The 23,098-nt window shown below is 39.8% G+C and overlaps 1 protein-coding gene across 2 annotated transcripts in view; it reads left to right on the top strand.

Annotated features, from left to right (window-relative positions):
- Positions 1 to 23,098, top strand: part of LOC134211050 (G-protein coupled receptor dmsr-1) — a 454,370-nt gene that overhangs the window by 383,290 nt on the left and 47,982 nt on the right. Inside the window, exons 1-3 of one of the 2 annotated variants that reach the window (XM_062687613.1) lie at positions 4,798 to 4,913; positions 6,125 to 6,609; positions 13,761 to 13,929. In XM_062687613.1, coding sequence (XP_062543597.1) covers positions 6,208 to 6,609; positions 13,761 to 13,929 — 571 coding nt within the window. In that variant the 5' untranslated portion in view covers positions 4,798 to 4,913; positions 6,125 to 6,207. Of the gene's footprint in view, positions 1 to 4,797; positions 4,914 to 6,124; positions 6,610 to 13,760; positions 13,930 to 23,098 lie in introns of those variants that run through there. The other variant, XM_062687612.1, reaches the window with a different exon arrangement.

Below are 23,098 nucleotides of genomic sequence, written 5' to 3'. Positions count from 1 at the left end.
TTCCTTATGAGAGTATTTCCCATTAGCTTGGGGAAGATCTTCAGGGTCGTGCCTTCGCAGTCAGAGCGACCTCAGCATTTTTCGCATCAGCTTCGTCTTGTTGGCGGAGAAGCCCAGTACTCCAAGTACTACTTTTCTCGCTGCAGCTTCTCGTTCATCATCTTCTCGACGAGTGATTTCTTTATTCGCAGCCTTTCTTCTTCAGGCTTTTCCCGTAAGCACCTTTCATCTTCCAGTTTTTGGAGTTCCCGGGCAATCTTGGCTCGCCGAGCGCTTAAAGTACTAGAATCAACAGTCAAAAAGCTACCAGGAGGCACACTCGGACTGTAGTTTTGTCCACACATGCACACGATAAATGAAACCAATTCTTGCAGCTTCCGTATTGGGCCAAGTACAGTTCAGCTTTGTGGGACGCCTACACACCACACAATCGACATCATCTCCATGCTCGAGATCCATATACGAAGGCTTAAAGTCACCCTACTTCTCTGACTCTGGTACCACAGTCGTCGAGTGCCGCTACTAGGGCGGGAGCTGGATCCACCCGTATCCTGAGCTGCTCGGGTTTCGGACAGAGTCTGTCGAACGAAAGATCTCCGCATCTTGGTAACGATTCTTTGAGAATGTTACGGGGTTGAACTTTTCGGAGCCTTTATTTCCGATGTGATTAGCTCAAAGCAACGGTCTCGCTACTAAAGATTTACTTATTTTGCATTGGGATTCAACATCTCAACTGAAATCAATGTTTGGCAATGAGCTCGTTAAACTCTATGTAAGCTGCATATAAGTTTACAAAAAATATATTGGCTATGAGCTTAAACCTAGATAATGGAATTGGATTTTTTCTGTCTCTCCCGCTTGGTAATGAGCCATAACTCTACGCAAGCATTTTGGTTTTCTCGAAATTTTGCAGTGGCCATGAGCTTTACTCGGCGCGTCTTCTTCTTCTGCTACGTCTTTTTCTGCCCCTTCGACACAATGCATATACCGATTTGTTCCGATTTACTGCTTGGCAATGAGCTGGAACTCTACGCAAGCATTTATTTTTTCCAAAATTTCGCTTTGGCCATGAGGTTCACTCGACGCAATGCATATATTGGCTTGATCCGTTATACTGCTTGGCAATGGGCTAAAACCCTACGTAAGCTAGATTTCTGTCTACATTGTATTGGCCATGAGCTTCACTCGACGCAATACGGTTCCTATTTTCTCCAACATTAAATTTTGCACGCAACTAATTTTTATTTACATTTTTGGCTATTCACACATTCTCGCGCATTATGTCCACTTTCTTACCTTTATATTCATGCACATTGCTTACGACTTTCATCGCGTTATCTTTCCGTGTCACAAGTTTTGTGAAAACCTCATACTTTTGCCAACTCTCGAATCCAACCTGCATTCTTTCTTAAAATATTGATACTTACAAGACATTCATCTTAATCTTCACAATTACACAATGAACATCATCATGGCAGAATCGCCAATGTGACATCCAGGCATTTACACTTATATCAAATAACGAAACACTTCCGAATGTTTTGGGTCCGCCTCTCGTATTCACGCATATCTGACATCTCCGTGGACTTGTCTAGCTTAATATTCCAAACGCTCCTATTAGGATACCACAGCACCCACCCAATGTGTTTCGCCTGATAAGCGATAGAACATTAAATGACGTACTACACACATTCCAGTGGCTTGTAAATAGTCGCAATTTTTTCGACAGAAACGACGCGTACTACGAGGCTACAAGTCCTCGATCAGTCAATAACTTGTCTCGAGGCTAGGTAAATGATAGTTAAGAAATCTCTGAGAGATGAGGAGCTTCATTTCGCTTTAAGGGCATATTTCCAAAATTATTATTGAAAATATTATCTCAGTCATCAATCATCATGTTTGTAAAATTGAAAGTTTTTAAATTTTGTTCATTCGAACATTCAACCTTTTATTCATTCGACCTCCTTTCTCTTCGACCATTTGTCCATCGATCTTTTTGTTCCACAGTGCATCCTAGAATTCTTCTAATCGTAACGCTGGGTAGACACTTTTACGTTGTATATTGTGGTAAAAGAGCTATCATGGTCAAATTGTTATGGAACGTACACACGGTCAAGCAGTTTGACCAACATTGACTCCACCTCCCGTTTATTCAAACATCCATCAAGTTTTACCAACCGCGGCACGAACAATCAATTTATTCGACCAACAATATCACACACGAACGACCGAAACGCCAACTTGAGCACCAACCATCAAAAAATATATGGGGGTTTGTGCAACTTCACTACAAATGCTCAAACATGTTCGGCAAACTTTGACCCCACCCCCGACAACTCAATTGCCAACTGTCAAATGGTTGTTCGAACAACTTCACACACGTTCAAGCAAAGCAGCAACCGAAGCGTTTTCTTGGGGGCGGAGTCAATGTTCGTCAAACTGCTTGACTGGTGTGTACGTTGCATTAGTTCCAGACAATTCCTGACCCACCTTTTCTTCTTCTTTTTGTTGGCATTACATCCCCACACTGGGACAGAGCCGCCTCGCAGCTTAGTGTTCATTAAGCACTTCCACAGTTATTTACTGCGAGGTTTCTAAGCCAGGTTACCATTTTTGCATTCGTATATCATGAGACTAACACGATAATACTTCTAAGCCCAGGGAAGTCGAAACAATTTCCAATCCGAAAATTGCCTAGACCGGCACCGGAAATCGAACCCAGCCACCCAACGAATACCTTCCCTAATATCCAGCGCCGTGGTACTTATAAGGGTATCGCTGAGTTGGAGGCATCTTGTTTAGTGAGTGCTACACCAACACTTTTCCCCCCTCCAAGTTTCGGTAAAGATACCATGAATAGTAATCCTCAAATTTTTATTAGGTTAAAATTTCTTCAGGTTAAAATCAAGGACTGCACTCAGTGCACTCGCTTTGATTTCTGATAAGAATCTGGATAGGATTTCAAACGAAACATGAGTATCACTGGTGTCCAATCTACGAAGTACATCGTAACTATGCTATGCTACGATAAGTGCTGGAATGCTTCTGACTTTAGAAAATCTCTACAAGCTTCAAAGTCTCTAATGGGTTGAAGCAATTATTACTATTTTCTTGGGCTTTTAATTATTTTTCAAAAGTTCAGAATCCTTTGCAAAGCAGATTCCATGCGAGCTTATAGATGTTTGTGTTTTCTTTGATTTAAATTCCTCTCAAATTTCTACAAAACTTTTCCATTTAAACGTGCTATGATTGTAATAAACGTTGTCAGCCGTTGTTGTAACTAAAATAATTTTCAGAATGATATGTTATTACCATAATCATGGGTAGGACATTGCGTTGACTGTCCTACCCAGGAACATTCATGCTAAATAAGCTGCCTTCCGGATCCATTGTGCGCCGGCCTTTAATGCATTGCTGCATTCGTAATGTTTATTTAGAATATTGTTGTCTGCCATATGATAAATAAATGCAACTTCGTATCGTTGTAACTGATCTAATACAATTAGCATTTAGTTTGTGATTGATATATGTGCAGTGCAATAATGTAACGCTTGGTGTAACTTTGGTAGGAAGTGAGAAGTGAGAAGTAAAAAGTGAACTGAGAATTGAGAACTGAGCAAAGAGAACTTCTTCCCTCTTCCTTCTTCTTTCTTCCTTCTTCTTTCTGCCTTCTATCTTCTTCATTCTTCCTTCTTTCTTCTTTATCTCTTCTTGAATATGTTCTTCCTTCATCATATTTCTTTATATTTCTTTATTACCATTATTTTTATATAACTAAAGTTCATCACGGCCACTACTCACTTCTCACTTCACACCCTTAATAAGGATTATTTAATTTCTAATGACTCTTTCGGCCAAACAGCATTCGGTCAAATGACCCTAAACCGTTTATTCGATAAGTTACTGGGAACAAATTATCCGACGCCATTTTAAGACTGAAACATAAATATATGTTTATAAAGACAATCTTCGCAACTCTTTCAAGACGTAACGGCCAAAGCCTCGTGAACTTCCGGAACCACCATGCTCGATACTCACAGCAGCATTAATACAATTTCCTTGTTCACCAATATTGAATTCACCAATGCAGTGACATACAGTACCGGTGAAGTATGCTAATTGTCCAGCAATATGAAAAGGTTTGCTGTATTTCAGTTAGTACCGAATTGCTGATTTTCAGCAAGGTTTGACATTGCTAATTAGCTTTCAACTAAATAATTTGCTGAAATACTTTTTTTCAAATTTGGTGTGTAAGACAAGGTAATGGTTTGCGCAAGAGGGTGCCTGCGAGTGTATCAGCCGTTGTGTGATTTTCAACCAATCCAATCAATTTATTTGTTGACTAGCAGACCCGACGAGCTTCGTTTCGCCTAAAATTGGTTTTTTCTCTGATTAGTTCTCGAGTTATTCGAATCACCACAGAAACACATGCCATATTTGGTTCCATCCACTCGGGGTATTCGTGAGACGCGTACTTAGGACCATCTTTAGCGTTGTGCAAGATAATGGTGTGTGGCAGCCAAGGATGGACTCGCCTAACTCTTCGGCGGTATCCATCAGGTGGCTAAGGCTGGAAGGGTACGATTGGCAGGGCATATTGCAAGAATGTCGGAAATCAACCCTACAAAGATGCTGTTTGCGGCTTCCGACTTGGTGGGTACTAGGCAGAGAGCTTGGTGGGCGAACCAAGTATAAAAATGGATTTGGCGAACGTGGGGCGCAACCGAGGATGGAGAGGCCTCGAACCGTCTATTGTGGCAACAAATGGTTGATTCATTGTTATCTATTTATAGATGTAAGCTAAATGAATTAACGAGTCTTGATATTTAGATGCTTCTTATAATCACGATAATAAATTTGTTTCCGTTTTGTTTTAAATTCCAATTACATTTATGGATAGCCAAAAATATGTGGTAAGCTATGATTTGTGAAAAATGCCAAATAATAAACCTTAATGCAACTAATATTTCTAATAATTAGGGATCCCATTCAAGCTCTCCATGTGGTTGGATGATTTAGAGACTATTTCATTCAATTTATTTCCGAATACCGTTTCCTTCATCACTACTAACACGCTGTTTTCTGTTTGCAGATCTCCCTATTCTATTGATAACCTCTATGAGGTTCTACAATATGATTCACGAAACACCAGAGTGGAATCGACACTGATTGATTTATATTCTGTAGCATATGAAAAGGAATATTTTAGCAGTGCATGAACAAAATGCTTTCATACGAGCAGGAATGGAATTCAATAAATTTCAATTTTTGTCACAACACGGATGCACTTTGTGGAACTGATCCTCCAGGCGCCATTGAATACTGTTTTGCATTGCTTTCATTTGTGTGGCAAAACCAACAACTAACCAATTTTCACTTCAGCCCGTACTACAAAATGCAAGAAGCAAATCCTTTGGTGTTTTGTTTCGAGTCCTCGCATCACGTGTATTTGAAATAGTATCGACTGAACAACATAGGGGAAATATGTATTAGGTGCGCTGGTGGGCTAATTGCGCCACCAAAGTGTCTTGGTTATTAACCCAAATTTTCTTTCAAATCGTGAGGGGCTGAAGCCAATAAACATTTGCAAGCGCGAGAAAATCTTTGTATTTAAATTGAAAAAATATTTTTTTGGTTCTTTCGGATTTAAGTACCTAATTTCGGTCTTTACGTAAACAATGCTTTTACTTAAAATACAAAACAACATTTCCTCCTTAATATAATCAGGATAATCAGTCTAAAACTTTGACTACCTTAAAGTATAAGACTGACACTAATCTTATGCAATATTTGGATTATCATTTTTTGTGGCGTATATTTCCCAGCGTCGTTCATTTTAAATAAAAATACACTATTTTTCAATAAAATCGTTTTCGTGTAATATTTTTGGTTTTTCTTGAAAATTCTTGGACCATATAAAGACTGATATTTTAGATTACTGGTAAACACTTCAAAAAAAATATTTCGGATGAGAGCACTTTTAAATTATGATATTTAATAAGGGGGACGCATATTGACCATACTTTCCTTACCTACCGACCTACGCTCAGAACAGTATGCTCTCTATAAAAAAGAAAACTTAAATGTTGCACTCTAACGAGTTTATTTTGTTTGCTTCTTCCAGGACGATGCTGTTCGGTGGTGTAGACACGATGGCGTCCAAACCGTTGATGTTCGTCGGTGCACCGGACAGGCGTCAGGCGTAAAATGCTGAGCGTCGAAGAGCGAGTACTGGAATGGTTCCATTTTATCTACCACAACGACTCCTCCTCCTCCCCGGCCCTGAACGCGGACGAATTCCGCCGCCGCCTGTTCTCAACCCTCGACTCCAACCTTACCAACAACATGAACGGTTCCAGCAAACTGTATCGAACGGCTTTCGAGTTTCAGAACATCTCTGATCATAACATCACCCAAGAATATGTTAATGACTTCCTGGAGAAGCTGTTCCAATCGTTGAATCGAGTGAATCGAACAACCACTACAAGCACCGACGTCAATTGGAATGCTGACGAAGCAGAGCTCAGCAACTGCAGTTTATACTGCAGGGGAACGATGCGCGATGTGCTACTGGATTACAAAACACTACACGGCTACATTGCGTTAGTGGTAAGTATGGAAACGCATTCAAGGCTTGTCTTGAATAATGCGGGCTAAAAATCTTATAAATGAAGATATAGGATAAGTAGGACGAGACATATTTGGTCATGCTTCCATTAGCTTAAGTTTGACTGACTACACCAATGTATGCTACTTCGTAATTTACGAGAATTAACACAATAATTTACCAGTACAAGAACAATGCACAATAATTCAACTGAACAATTATTGTCAATGTACAAGCTTTAGTGATTAAAACGTTCGAATGATGATAATCGCTTTGGCCACGTAGGAAGATGGTATAATCTTTTTTAGTAAATTAACATATTTTTGCCTTTTTCGTATACGAAGTATACGTAAAAGCTATAGGATCACTCCAAAACCGAACTTTGATAGAAGGCTCGGAGACCCATAGTGTTTTATTCCAATCGACTCAGCTCGATGAATTGAGGTGATGTCTGTATGTGTGTGTGTGTATGTGTGTGTGTGTGTGTGTGTGTGTGTGTGTGTGTGTGTGTGTGTGTGTGTGTGTGTGTGTGTGTGTGTGTGTGTGTGTGTGTGTGTGTGTGTGTGTGTGTGTGTTTGTGTACAAAATCTGAAACACACTTTTTTATATTTAGCATTATCCGATTTGTTCGAAAAAGCTGAAATCGACCTGGGATACGGTCTAGTTATTTTCTATTGAAAATTGGCTTGATCGGCCATTGCGTTCCAGAGTTATTGAAAAAACATTGTTTTTCCCCCTTGAAAAAAAAAATTCAAAAACGAAAAAATAATTTTACAGGAACTGCTGCAAACCATTCAAATGAACGCAAATAGTGTTTTTCTTATTTTCATATTGCACGAGAAAGGTGCCACCAACGCTTGGTGGAATAATGGGGTTTTTCTGTTTAAAGATCGTGCTATCTCTGCGTTTCCACAAAAACCACAGAAATGAATATAAGTTGGTTGATAGGCATCGTTGGATCTGGATTCACTCTGATTAGTTATGTTATGTGACAGTTTTTTCTTCACAATGATTTTACTGACTACTAAGAATTTCGAAAAATCACATTATGTTTTGCCCGTTGGCTTCTGTGAACCGTGTAGGATCGCGTTTCTTTCCAGTTGAAAGACCTACCTAACTGGATACCTGGTTGGCTACAGCGTCAATACAGCTATGCCTGGCGTATTGTAGATCTCTCTAATCGTCGGTCTTGGGCGATGTTCCTCCAGTTTCCCCGAACGTTCAGGGTCCCCAGGTCCGATTCCACCGCGTTCGTGGCCTTTCACGAAGTCGCCGGCATCTGGTTCTCTGTTGAATATTGTTTTCGCTATTATTTCTTCCGACATTCGCACTAAGTGTCCAGCCCACTGAAGTCTGCCGTATTTTATACGATTCACAATATTTGCTTCTTTGTATACTTGATACAGCTCATGATTCATGCTTTTGCGCCACAACCCATCTTCTACTTTCTCTCCGAGTATTGTACGCAGCACTTTTCGCTCGAAACCCCCGAAAGCTCTCCGGTCCGCCTCTTTTAATGTCCATGAAGGGCCTTTGGTAGAATCAGAGTTTTGTATAGAGCAAATTTCATTTCCGTCTGCATGTTGCGGGGCCTAAGCAGGTTACGTAATCCGTAAGAGGCCCTATTCGCAGCAGTAATACGTCTTTTCACTTCACGGGAAACGTCATTGTCACATGTCACAAGCGTTCCAAGGTAAACAAATTCTTCAACAATTTCAAACACATCCCCATCAAGTACTACCTCTGCAGCACTAACACCACTAGGTCTTCCCTATCTCTACCTGCCACCATGTACTTTGTCTTGGTAGAGTTAATGGTTAAGCCTATCCTCGCCATCTCCCTTTTCAGTGGGACAAAACTCTCCACTACTGCTCTGCGATCGATTCCAATAGCGCCTTCGAAGTGCAATGTTGAACAATTGATTTGAAAGTGCATTACCCAGCTTCAATCCGTCTAAGGTCACAAACGAGATTGACATTTCGTCTTTTTTTTTAACTTATCTTTATTTCAAGGCTCAAGCGCCAGCAGGCATTACGGAGCCGTTATTTTATTGATTTTACAATCATGGTTGTCGTCTTAATGTATAATATTAGTCTTGGGGAGCCGAATGACTCGCGGCTTGGTCGAGGTTAAGGAGTACAAGAAAAAAAATATGGATGGGATGGGGCCTAGGTGGCGATGTTGTGGCACGTTCATTGCTGATTGACGAGGTGTAGACAGGGATAAACTGTAATGATACAAACAAACGATTTTTCGAGCGAAGCGGGTGGGAACAAGGTGGACATGGCCTTACAAGAGACAGGGGGTTCAGACAAAGACATTGATTTGTTTTAAGAAATTATACTCAAGGACCATGTAGTCTAGGTCAAGCTTACCCAACACATCTCTGAGGTCTTCCTTTTCTGGTTTCCCTCGGGCCCGGAGGGATGCACATAAATCGGACCTGGCAACATCGTATTTAGGACAGCTCCAGACAACGTGGTTGATGTCTTTGTAACCTGCACCGCAGTCGCATCGATTGCTGTCGGCGAGCCCTATTCGATAGGAGTGTGCGTTTAAAGAGTAGTGATTGGACATTAGGCGACACATTACCTTGATAAAGTCTCGACTAATTGCCAATCCCTTGAACCTTCTTCGATACATGTGGGAGAATAGAATGTAACCATCTACCCAAATCTCCTTCATCCCATTTTCTGACTGACCAAAGCGTGATGACGAGCAATTGTGAAAAATTCGTTAAAGGCGATTTTGCGCTCATAAATATCGCCTTCCATAGCGCCCACCTTGGCAAGTGAGTCCGCTTTCTCGTTACCCGGAATCGAGCAATGTGAAGGGACCCATACTGACACTTCGTCTGCAATACGAATACTTTGTTTCGAGCCATCCAGCGTTGCACGTATTAGTCTAATCAGTTTCGCAGGAAAACCATACTCGGACATCTGCCACTGTTCATTTCTATTCACTGAATCGTACGCTACTTCGAAATCAGTGAATAGATGGTAAGTCTGCAAGCTGTACTCCCGGAATTTATCAAGGATCATCCGCAGGCTAAACATTTGATCCGTCGTTGATCGGTCCTCACGAAAATCTGCCTGGTATTTGCCGACGAAGGACACATCAAGCGGTCTCAGTCTGTTAAACAGGATACGCGAAGGGTGATCCCTCTGTAATTGGCACACTCTAGTATGTGCCCTTGCTTATAAATTGGACATATGAGGCCATCCAACCAGCCGGCAGGCAGTTCTTCATCCTCCCATATTTTCTGGAAAATGTGGTAGATTGATTGATGCAGCTGCTCACATCCGTGTTTGAAAAGCTCGACCGGGATCTCGTCCTTCCCAGCAGCTTTACTGTTTTTCAGCTCGTTTCATTCAATCATTTATTTAGTCTACATCTAAACAGATAACACTGAATCAACAATTTGACGCCACAATACACGGTTTTCCCCATCCTCGAATACGCCCCACGCTCGCCAAGTCGTTTAACACCTGGTCTGCCCATCTCGCTCGCTGCGCTCCACGCCATCTCGTACCTACCGGATCGGAAGCAAACACCATCTTTGTAGGATTGCTTTCCAGCATTCTTGCAACATGTCCTGCCCATCGTACTCTTCCGGGTTTAGCTACCTCCTGGATACTGGGTTCGCCGTAGAGTTGGGCGGGCTCGTGGTTCATTCTTCGCCGTCACACACCGTCTTCTTGCACACCGCCAAAGATGGTCCTAAGCACACGTCTCTTGAATACTCCGAGTGCTTGCAAGTTTCAGCTCGTTTAGAGTCTTCTTAACCTTGTCCAGCGTTGGTGGTTCCACAGCTTGATCGTCGCCGACTGTGTCCGTCCTGCTCCTTAATACACCTTCATTTTCATTGTTCAACAAATCTTCTAGGTGCTCTTTTCACCTGGCTGTCACCATACCCAAGTAATATTCTAAGTTTCAAAAGATCATAATTTACTCCACGAGAGTAATATAAAACCAGTATAAAACCAAAATGTTACTAGGGTATCAAATTCAGCAAATTCCCCTCTCGGTCATTGCACATGGCGGGCACTGGCGCAGTCTTATGCCACGCGCCATTGACAGTTGCGTGAAACCTTCGCATGTCGTTTCTATCCATGTTCTCCAGCGCTTCAGCTATCACACTCTCTTCGTGTTGCTTTTTTTTCTGCGGTGGATTCGTTTCTCTGGCATCTCCTATCCGCTCGCCCAGCTTCTGGTGGCACTGTTCAGCAACTCCTTCAACTGACAAGCGTTGGATATTGAAACACATCGTTCTGTTGTTTCGTGAATTCGTGACGCTGGAAAGTCGTGCCCGAATTTTTGCAACTACAAGATAGTGAACCGAGTCAATGTTCGGACCTCTGAAGGACCTTTCATCTATAACATCCGAGAAATGTCGTCCGTCGACCAGCACGTGGTCTATCTGTGAGAAAGTGCCTCCACTCGGATGTTGCCAGGTGTGTTTGCGGATATTCTTACGTGCGAAGTAGGTACTGCTTAATGCCATCCCTCTAGCAGCAGCAAAGGTTACAAGTCGCAGACCATTATCGTTGGTAGCGGAATGAAGGCTTTCCGTACCAATGACAGGGCGAAAGAAACTTTCTCTTCCGATCTGCGCATTTGCATCCCCGATGACAATCTTTACATCGTGTGTTGGGCACTCTCCGTAGGCCTTATCAAGGCTCTCATAGAACTTATCCTTCACGTCATCAGGCTTATCGTTCGTTGGAGCATAGATGCTGATCAGGCTATAGTTGAAGAATTTGCCCTTCATTCTCAACACGCAAATGCGGTCGCTTATCGGCTTCCACCGGATAACATGCTTCATCTGCTTCCCGATCACCATGAAGCCAACTCCTCGTTCTGTTCTGTCACCGCCGCTATAGAAGATGTGGTACTTGAATGAAGTGTTCGCTATGGGATCCACCGCCCGGAATTCACGTTCTCCAGTTCTGGGCCACCGTATTTCCTCGATTGCTGCCACACTCACGCCGACCTTCTGCAGTTCACGAGCCAGGAGCCCAACACGTGCGGGTTCATCCAAATTTCTCACGTTCCAAGATCCGACTTTCCAATCGTTGTCATTTATTCGTTGACGGGTCTGTTGCCGTTGAATCTATCCGTTTGCTTTATTTTTGCCTTTCTTGGTAACTGTAGAATCTTCGATAGGCTACCTTACCAGGACTGCGTTACCTACATCGCGTTGAAGGGGCTGCCTTCTCGATGCTGACACGATGCAACATGGTGTGCACAGTTTAGTTTAGAGTCCCTCGCTGGCACTTGGACGATGTTTAGCCGTCCCTAACATAGGGAACAGACGCTGTTGTGAGCCGCTCCTAACATGTAGAACAGACGCTCGATCAGATTTGCACCTCCGGAGAGGAGCAAATCCCCCCTTCCCTGTCAGCATACGACCATAGTTCCCACCGGGGCTGGTTACCCGATGCTCGTATCCCGACCAGCGCCACGAGGAGGTAGGGATAGGAGTTGCTGGGCAAGAGGCTAAGGACCGCAAAATGGGGTCTATTTATTATCAACAGCTATGATATTTTGGATGAAATGCACAAACAGAGAATACAATGGATTACCGACGAATCTGGGAAGAAGACAGAGAAGAATCTACATGGAAGAACTAAACTACACAAAAGTGAGTTTAATCCACCCAACTTCGCGCTTCCGTACGAGACCCAAATTTGGAAGCTTCCGCACAGCAGAACCGGACATTTAGATAACTGCGCGATTGTTCTGCGTCCAATACAAAGCACGAATAAACTTGCACTCAGTGCCTACATTATATGTACAAGCGACGCAATACTCCTTCCTTTAAAAACCTCAATTGGAACAGCAAACGCATTGTTCCAATTTTGACACAGCGACTCTTTGTTATGAATTCATCCTCGTTACAGGATAAACCGGATAAACCATAACCCAAATTAAGCCTCATTATGCAGCGTACACACGGTCAAGCAGTTTGACCAACCTTAACTCCACCCTTCGTTTAGTCAAGCATTCACCACGTTGCACTCCAACAATTTTTCGAAGGACGGAAAGAGACAGACGACATACCGCCGCCCGGTGGTAAATCATTCAGAAAGCTCATTTCTTCGCCGAATTTTTCTTGAGCCTTAAGAATTTAAGATTTTCACTCCCGCCCATAATCGCAATCGGAATCCTGGAGCAAAGTTCCTCCCACATCTCCTTAAACTTAGCCTATCGCGTCAAGGAGTAATTGCATGAAATTGATGGTTTCGTACCATCCATCGCTTCATCATCAGTAGTGCGCCATTGGAAATTTTCAATATCAGTTAACCAAATGAATCCTTCGTTATTCCAGAGTCAATTAGTTTAGATTGAAAATCCATAAATTAGAAGGGATTTTATTAGCTTTGTCGTAATTTCGCGAAGCTGGATTGCTTTGTAGATGAAAGACAATTCATCGTTAAAAAGTTCGTTTTTGGAGCGAATATATAGCCTTTTCGTATACTTTGTATACGAGAAAGGCAAAAAGCCTCACAATAGGACGGAAGAATTGCAAATTTTGAAATTGAATTTCAAATTGCTATCTTCCCTGCCGTATATTTGTTTATGATTACATCAGCTAGTTCAATACTATAGTAAATAATCAGAAATCACACAGTTATGAATGATCATAAATAGCCGTTGATTGGTTGCCATTTGAGTAGCTGGCAAAAACAGCATCATCACAAACCAGCACAAAAACATTTGCAAATACACAATTTAAATCCACCATGACATGACCTTAAATATGAAAACACCGGCGTTGCAGATGTGACAGAACCAATTCGCCAGAGTGTTTCTCTTTCCCGATATGATATTAGCTATTCGATTCGATGCAAAACGGCATAAATATTAAACCAACTAGAAAATCCGCCATGTGCCACACACGGGTTATCACAGCACACCGTTCAATTCCGGGAAATGTTCACTAGACACGAATCGAATTCCACCCACTAGGCGGAATATCATTCGAAAATCTACCGTTGTCGTCAGCCTCCCAAAAATAACCCCCTCACACCATTAACCGACCTTGGAACCGCCCACACGCGAACCGATTTTGGCGAAATATGCCGCAGGAGCGGCCAGCTTGTTTGCCCGCATTCAAATAGCTTCTCGTTTTCCCTTCCGTTCGTTACAGATATGCGTTTTCGGCACAATCGCGAATATTTTGAATGTCGTCGTCCTGACACGCAAAGAGATGAGCAAAATCCCTATCAACCGCATCCTGAAGTGGCTCTCCGTGACCGACATGTTCGTGATGATGGAGTACATCCCGTTTGCCTTCTACATGTATTCGATACTGCCAGGTAAGTGGACTGGAACCATTTGTTGCACATTGAGGTACCGTAATTTTCCCGCTGATTAGGTTCATTATTTCCCGAGTGGGGGGAAATAATTTGTGTATTCCATTCTTGATATGTAGTCATATGTAATCGTGCATAAAAAAGCTAAACTGAATATAAACGCAAATTACAATTTGCTGATACCTAATATCAGCATCAGGCAGAAATATATGCGTATCGTATTCGCAATGCTAGCTTGCTCAATTATTTATTTCGTATCGACACATTTAATACGTTTATATCAATATACGGAGCATGTTACCCTCAAGAAATGGAGCGTTTAATAACAAAAAATCATTAACGTTGGTGGTCTAAGGTTTACACAAATTTAGTCCCAGATAAGTGACTTATCCGAATTATCCAATTACCCTTATAGAGATTATGGCAGTGGAAACCCAAGTAACACTATTTGTTCCATATGATATAATATTGCTTTTGTACGACAAACGCACAAGTATTGTGTCTTAATATAAGAGACTTTATTTTATGCTTCTGTAAGACTGAAAAAGCGCAGAAGGTGGAGCCTATGCAACATAATTTTTCTTTGGTTTCAAAATATGTTTCAAGAAACAAATTGAAACATATATGTAGTACAAAAAACACTTATGGCTATTTAGAGAATCGAACTCAAATCCACGAAGTATTAGCCGCGAACATTTTGCCCTATACTAAATTTGCACAAATTTACACAAATCTCGTCGTTAGAAACTTATAACTATTCGAAAACATTAATTTTCAAATTCAAATGTAAATAACCCCAATGATACTTGTTATGCAAAGACATAAATTGCTATAAAAGAACCTGAGAAATGTCGTACATATAAAACGAACTGCCGCTACTCTTCAGTAACACCTTTTTATAATTAACATTGTGAAGACGAAACTAATAATAAAATTTGTTATGAAGTGTTTCGTTCCCGTCTTATTTTTTAGAGAATACAATCAAAATAATTAGCGCAAGCTATGCGATGTAAAAAAAAATGTACCAAAAAGGAAAAAGAAATGCATTTCTATAGAAACATTCCAAGCATTCCAAGAAACGTTTTCTATAGAAGTTCATTGCAGTATACAAATGCTACAAAACTTGTTTGCGCATACCAGGAAAAGACTAACATTTTACTCAAAACGAACTTCTTTTGGCTCAATGATATCAAGACTGGAAAAGATCTAGTTTGCTACAAACAAGTAATGTTGAATTGACTGTCCAGACAACTTTGTGATATATTTGTTCTGCCGTGCACTTCAACGACTAGTTTTAAACTAATTTCATATACGCCCAATCAAAGTTATGTTTTCGGTGCTACTTGGAAATGGTGTCAGTCGAGGTTTCATGCACTTTGGAGGAAACCGGAGCCATGATAGAGATTTTTTACGCATTTTGCAAATGCTTTAATTTTTTTTAAACCGCTGCGTCCATTTCATTGAACTTTTGTGGTATACCCGTGTCATTTGTTTAGTGCATGTCTTTCTGCTCCATTTCTATTGAGAAGAAATGAAGTAGTCGTTTTTTATTCAGATATTTTCTCAAGCTTAATGTAAGGCCTCTTTCGATTAAGGTACCGCTATTTATACCCTTCCAGAAACGGCTTATACCAACTATCAAAGGCTCAATCAGTTTCGGCTCAACAATAAGTGGGTTAATACTGATTTTCACCATGCATCGGTATTGTAGTTCAAACATATTTTTGCTTCTTCTTATGAGTTCCGTTTGGCATTTCTGAATCCCACCTTTACACAGAGCTCTAATCAGTCAGAGGGTTCAGCAGATCCACTAAATTCGTATCCGCTTCTTTCCTAATTAATCAGCGCTCTGGAGCTTGGAGATTCATGTCGTCGGCTTAAAAACCAGCCTAAGATTGAGTTACGTTTTTATAATTTACTCCATTGACTCCATCCAAAAGTGGCAAAAGGTGGGTCATATAAAAGCAGATTATAGTCGTTCCATACTCTTCCGACCATCACTCATAAGTGTTAACAAGAATAGTAAGAACTAGAGCACATTGTGGTAGATCTTTCTCCGTAATGCACCACGATAAAAGGTGTCTACCCAGCATTACAGGCTAATTGTTTCAGCCCCCAGGCCATTCATCCCCTCGGCACGGGTCGCCTGACTCCTTGGGATTCGGGGTTAGGGACGTCATATTGTCAGTTTCAGTGTTTAATCGAGCCTAGCGATATGACCGGATTTAAACCGTTACGCACTACTTCAGAGTATCCATATCCCAGCGTAACGGGATAAGTGCTTCAATTATGTGATTGCGATTATTATAAAGCAGTAATGACGATCAAGCTTGATGAGCTTGTGTTACTTTTTTCTCATATTCAACTATACAGGGGTTACACATTTTCCTTTGGAGAATTGAAATTTTATTGAAACCTAAATTTGCATAGCTTTGTTTAAAATAATCCGATTTTGATAAAACTTGAACCAACGGAAAGAAAGCAGAAATTCGTCTAGTTTTCTGTTCCTTTATGATGTCTGATCAATCCACAAACACCGGAGATGTTCCGTAGGTAGGTAAAAATGCATTTTTAGTGCTTGTTACTAATTTTTACTAGAACTTTCATAATTTTTCATGCCACATCATTTTCATCATTTTGAAACCACAACTGTTTTTCGAGAAATGATGGCTGCAGTACGAGAATCCTTTAAAAATATACAGATATATGACAATTTCTGTAGATATGGCCCCTGAAATTTGGTCATATGTACACTAGGGTGGCTCTAATTCAGGGCTGCCCAACGTACGGCCCGCGGGCCGGATGCGGCCCTCGGCTCCATTTTTTGTGGCCCGCGGTGCGTAAGAAAAATAAACTCAGATTAGGCCCGCCAGTTTTTCTAACTAGCTCGGGAAGCTCTTTTTTATTATTAATTATTTAATACGTAAGTTTTTAATCAAAGCTTGAAACGTTTCCAATAAAGATTGGCACGAGTAGTTTACGTTCACGTTGAAAAAAGGAAGACCGGTCTTCTCAATTTGTTTAGAAAGTTTTGCTATATTGAAAGAATAAAATCTGAATCCAAGCATTCTATGAAATATGATATTTGAGGTACGAAACAAAAGTTGGTAGAACTACAAAGGTAGGGCGCTCAATCAATTTAAATTTACATTCATTGATTTAAATTATTGGTACAATGGATTATAGAAACAACAACTCTCTTTACTCAAGAACATACGAAGTCAGAAAATGCAGTACGGGCCAGTTTTGCTGTTAGTAGGATTTTGGCAAAACGGATGAAATTTTTCCAGGACGGAGAGCTTGTTTAGGAAAGCATTTAGGTTGTTGTTTACAACGGGTATACCCCGTTAGGCATAAGTACGTTAGGCATAATGAACGTTAGGCATAATGGACGTTAATGACCCAAAGAACAGCGTATGACATAAAGAAGGCAGAATTATGCCAAACGTCCATTATGCCTAACGTACATTATGCCTAACATCCGTTATGCCTAACGTTCATTATGCCTATCGTACTTATGCGTAACGTCCTTATGCCTAACGTACTTATGCCTAACGTCGCGGACCCGTTTACAACATCGTAAATTTCAAGGAAATAGCCTCCTTCAGAAGCATTAGTTTGCGCGGAATACGGTGAAGAGTAAATGTTCTCGCAGAAGATTTGACAGCTACGTTACGTGTAATTCTCTCGCAAACGATGAAAATACTGACGTAAAACGTGGCATAGAGGTGAGCCAGCCCAGGGCTGCAAGCTTCTCTAATAATGATAAAAATAAACGTTGCAAAATTGGCTGTGTTCATAAGAGGAATTGATGGTCATTTTCGAATGACAGAGAAATTGGCAGCTTCGAACCCTATACAGGGAACAACTAATGGGAAACCCTGAGGGCTGATAAGACCTGTGCGAAGGAACTATTTTTCCTCTTGGAAAACTTAAGTGACCTTACGATTGATGCAGCACCAGCAATCAATGACAGGAAATAACAATGGCATTGTGACAATTCTAAGCATGGAAAAGCAATCACAAAGATATGGTGATATTCCCTGCCATACTGCATATTCATCAATAGAATCAATATTCGAAAACGATATTTGATCAATATTCCTCAAGTATTGACGTTTGTTATTAAGACAATCAACTTTATCAACGTTAGGGATCTCAACCACCACCAATTATAAATGATGTTGACGGAAATGACGAATACGAAGACTTCCTGTATTATTGCGAAGTTTATTAACTATGCCTTGGTACCATGTTTGAGAGATTTTTTTTCGAAAGGAAAACGGAACTATTTTTACAAGATAAAGAAAAAACACTACTCGAGCTGAATGATCCTGAATAGATGAGTGACTTGGCTTTCTAGCAGATATCGACATCTCAATAACTTGAACATGAAGCACTTTGGCATAGTGTGTTTCTGAAATCTGGTACATTTCTCTCATAGGGTAAATGATATATTTTGGACATGTACATATTTTGGACAAGCCTGAGCTTCTTCGATCAATTTTAGATAATGTGTAGGAAAATTTTTATCGAAAGTATGATCATTGCATACCTTTACCTCAACTCTAGCGGCTCCTGATGAGAATTCACAAATCAACTATTATTTATCTTTAAAATAATCTAAAATGTAAAGCTATCTACCAAAGTGCCTGCTGGACGCCAGTATGCAGGAGAACATGCATTATTGGACTCTTCGTAACATGCACCTGAAACACGTTTAAATTGGTTCAAACGGCAATCTTGAGGTCCTGCGGCCAAAGTTTGATTGTAATTGAGATACTAACATATTCCAATCGCTTAACATGAACTTGAGACGAATGAAAAAGGAGTGACCAAAATGAAGTTATGTTTTTATTCATCAGACATTTATTGGTCACCCCATGTACAGTACATGGATGAACCATTAATTGCCAACATTCAGGCTGTTTTCAATTATATCGATAAGATTGCGAAACAATGTTAATTTCTGGTTTAATCTAAGTCAGTTAAGCAAATAAATGCATTTAAATGAATGTGGATACGTGCAGGTAAGTCATACCATTGAGATCTGTAGGTGGCCATTTTTAAATTAGGAGAAAATGACTCTGTCCAAAATATATGCATTTTCCATGTCGAAATTATATATTTGATGTCCAAAAAGAAAATATTTAAAATATTACACCTATTAAAAGTAATTTACTCAAAAATTGGGCAATGGAGACACAAGACTAATCATAGATTATGAATTTGGATGAACCTAGTGGCTTTCAATTGTTTTATACTATTCAATCTCGATATATTTTCTAATGAATGTCCTGCGCTTGTCCAAGATACATCATTTACCCTACCGTTGAAAACAGTTCATGCAAGTATGCCGGTAAAGTAACGAAATTCTCATTTTATCAACACCGTTTACCGATTTGAATAATTTTCCTGAAATGTTTCAAATGGATTCCTCATGCAACGATCGAGTTTAGTTTTTTTTAGATAATGAAAAAAAAAACACTGATAATTTTGAAAATTTTACAAAAGTTATGTACCGAATATTTTCTGGCCCGCCAGCAAGTGTGAATTCTAAAAATTGGCCCGTGCACAATGGTCGGATTCGTCAAATTTCACGACATAAATCGATAACTCAAAAACCATCAGTGCTAGAGTTTTGACGTCTTCAGAAGAAATGATCTACAAGAAGAGATCTATTTTTGGTGTAAATTTTCATTAGGGTGGCCCTTCGGTGAATTTTTTTTGAAAATGTATTTTTTCACCCTTTTGAGTTAGGAGTTCATATAATTCTACAAAGTTGTAGAGAATTTAATTCTAAGCATTTTTGCTTAATAAACATTTATTTTATCTCATATAGGTGATGTTTTATGGCAAAATTGCTAAATTTAGATAGGGTGGTCCCGAAAAAAAAGTTTTTAGCTTTCACTTTCATCAATTCAGAATATTTTCAAAAACTGTCTTAGCATCGCTTCACGGTCTTTGGATGGCGCATCTTTTGGTTACATAAGATGGTTGATAGCTTCATTTTCAAGCAAATTATAAGCGTTTTTTCATGAAAAAGTGATATTTTTCTGAGCATTCTACTGCAGCTAGTAGCAAATATTAGCAAAAAATTCAATCGTCATCTGAAAATATACATGCAGCCCCATCAAATCCATGGTATTCCATTTGTCCATCTTTGTCCACTTTTGTTTGACGATAGTATTATTTTTGTACTGAAAATTAGGGTGAAACACATATATCATCTTTTGGATTTTCACAATATTTGGTAGAATAAAAGACAAGTACACCGTCTTCGACCAGAGGTCGTACAGACTGAACACTTAACACCTAGACAACTGACAGGACACATAATACCCAGTGGGGTGGAGAATTTTTCGATCACGAAAGTTTCCTTCTTACCGAGGCGGGAATCGAGCCCACGCTCCATAGTCCATGCCTCTAGACGATTGACGGCGCTAACCGCACAGCCACAAAGCTCACAAAGATTCGTTCTTTATCTAAAATATTTAAATCAACTCGTGTGGAAAAGAAGTCGAAAAAATCATTTTGACATTTTAACTACTGGAACGATTTTCAAGGTGTTTTCACGAAATAAATGCTTAAGAGCGCTACTTTTGTGGCAAAATACAAAATCATAAAATTCAAGTTGGTTTTTCATGGCTTATTCGCAGAATAATTTCATTTTCACAGTTTCTAAGTGAGGGTCGCCAATGACTACACGTGATTCCATGAACATTGATGATTGGTCCAGTAGTTCAAAAATTATGTTTTAAAATAATATTTTTTTTCCAAAATGTTGATTTTTTTTAACACCCTGGATCGAAATCGGACAAAATTTAAAAGTGTGTTTGTTTATTTTCGAAAAAGAATTATTCTACCAAATATTGCGAAAATCAGAGGTATGGTATATGTGTTCCCATGGAATAGCTGATTTTTCATACAAAAACTAATATGATTATCAAACAAAACTGGACAAACATGGATAAATGAAATACCATGGATTTGATGGGCCTGCATGTAGATTACGATTGAAATTTTTGCTAATATTTGCTACTAGCTGCAGTAGAATGCTCAGAAAAATATCACTTTTTCATGAAAAAACGCTTATAATATGCTTGAGAATGAAGCTATCAGCCGTCTTATGTAATCAAAAGATGCGCCATCCAAAGACCGTGAAGCGATGCTAAGACAGTTTTTGAAAATATTCTGGATTGATTAAAGTGGACGCTAAAAACTATTTTTTTCGGGACCACCCTATCTAAATTTAGTAATTTTGTCATAAAACAATACCTATATGAGATAAAATGTTTGTTTATCAAAAATGCTTAGAATTAAATTCTCTACAACTTTGCAGAATTATATGAACTCCTAACTCATAAGGGTAAAAAATACATTTCCAAAAAAAATTCACTGAAGGGCCACCCTAATGACAACCTACACCAAAAATAGATCTCTTCTTGTAGATCATTTCTTCTGAAGACGTCAAAACTCTAGCACTGATGGTTTTTGAGTTATCGATTTATGTCGTGAAATTTGACGAATCCGACCATTGTGCCGTGGCGTGAAAAGGTTGGGCAGGCCTGCTAATTAGTCTAAATAAAACTTTTTTCTTTTTTTTGATGGGCCGCCCTCTTATTCGGTTCTATTTGATGGACACAATTTCAGCCAAATCGGTCAACGTTTGGGCGGTGCTGAACTTGGAAGTTGGAAGTTTATATGGAAAAATGAATGCAAAAACATCGAAAAACCGTTATTTGCAGTTGGACAGCACAATTTACGATGAAGAACAATCGTGACCTTTAAGTAGTCTTGTTGTGTAGGGGTTATCACGTCTATCTAGATAGTAGGAGGTTGAGGGTTCGAGTCGCTCCAAGACACGTGGATTCTTTTTCGCAAGTTTCATATCAATTTATTCATTTCGAAACATGTACTGTGCATATTCACAGCCAAGATATTTAACAAAAAAATGATTTTCGTACGGCCGAATTGCCGAATAATATGCAATTAATTGTAATCAAGTGTCGGTCTTCCACCGTCATTAGTCGTTTCAGGAAAGATTAATTAATTACGTAACGCAAAAATTGACCATTTTCATCCCCTCTTTCCAATATTTCACACTTTTTGTATGAATCATTGAAAATTTTTGTATGGATTGTCACACCTCGGGCAACCTCCCTCTGAGCGTTACGTAATTTATCATTTATATCTAATTACATTTATAGTGACAATGTGATATGCTTTATATGTTGTGAAGTGAATTTCAAAACGATACATTGGTTTTAGTTGGAAATCGAGTGGAAATAAATCTCGCAAACACAGTTGTATCTGCTTGTAATACCCGAGCAGAAGCCATGGACAGAATAACAAAACATGATATGGACTTGATTGATATAAGAGATAAAAGAGCAGACAACAATTTAAAAAAAACTTGCATCGAAATATCATTTAAATATCAAGATAAGCTATGGATAAGAACAAACTGGTGGCACATGATATTGATCACTTCTTACAAAAAGCATAACTAGATCGCCTCATGATATTTTAGTCCAAATTAAATCTAAGCCTATTAGTTCCTGCTCTCCACAACCAACACAGTGTACGAAGAGCTGTGCGACAAAAGATCAAAAGGAGGATATTTGTTTAAATTTGTTTTATTAGCCCGTTAATGAACAAATTTGAAAAATAAAACTTAATGTAATCTAGCTATTCGAAACAAAATGTTGAATAATATGTTAAGAATATGCTTCTGAACTAAAGTCTTGAGTCTGAATGAAAAATAAAACCGCAATTTGAGAGACATTAAGGTTTTATCCCGAACACCTCAGTTGCTTTGTTGCACGAGAAATGGATGCGTCCTTCCATATGCATCACGGGAACCTTCTTTCAAGAGGTTTTGAAGCCTCTCTTCAAGAGGATCGGAAGCTTCTTTTCTAGAGGCTCGGAAGGTTTCTTTTGAGAGGGTCGAAGGACTAACTTCAAGAGGCTCAGAGGGATTCTGGCAAGATGGTCAGAAGCCTCCTTTTAAGTGGCTTGAAAGCTACTTTCATAAGGTAGCAAAGCTGCCCTTCAAGAAGCTCGGAATTCTCCTTCAAAGAGGCTCAGAAGCCTTTTTAAGTGGATCGAAAGCCGCCTTTCAAGAGGCTCGAAAGCCTAACTCGAAGAGGCTCGGAAGCCTCTTTTCAAT

The sequence above is a fragment of the Armigeres subalbatus genome, chromosome 2, assembly GCF_024139115.2.
Source record: "Armigeres subalbatus isolate Guangzhou_Male chromosome 2, GZ_Asu_2, whole genome shotgun sequence".
NCBI lineage: Eukaryota > Metazoa > Arthropoda > Insecta > Diptera > Culicidae > Armigeres > Armigeres subalbatus.
Note: the sequence above shows the minus strand (reverse complement) of the source record. Positions and strands in the feature narration are given on the sequence as shown.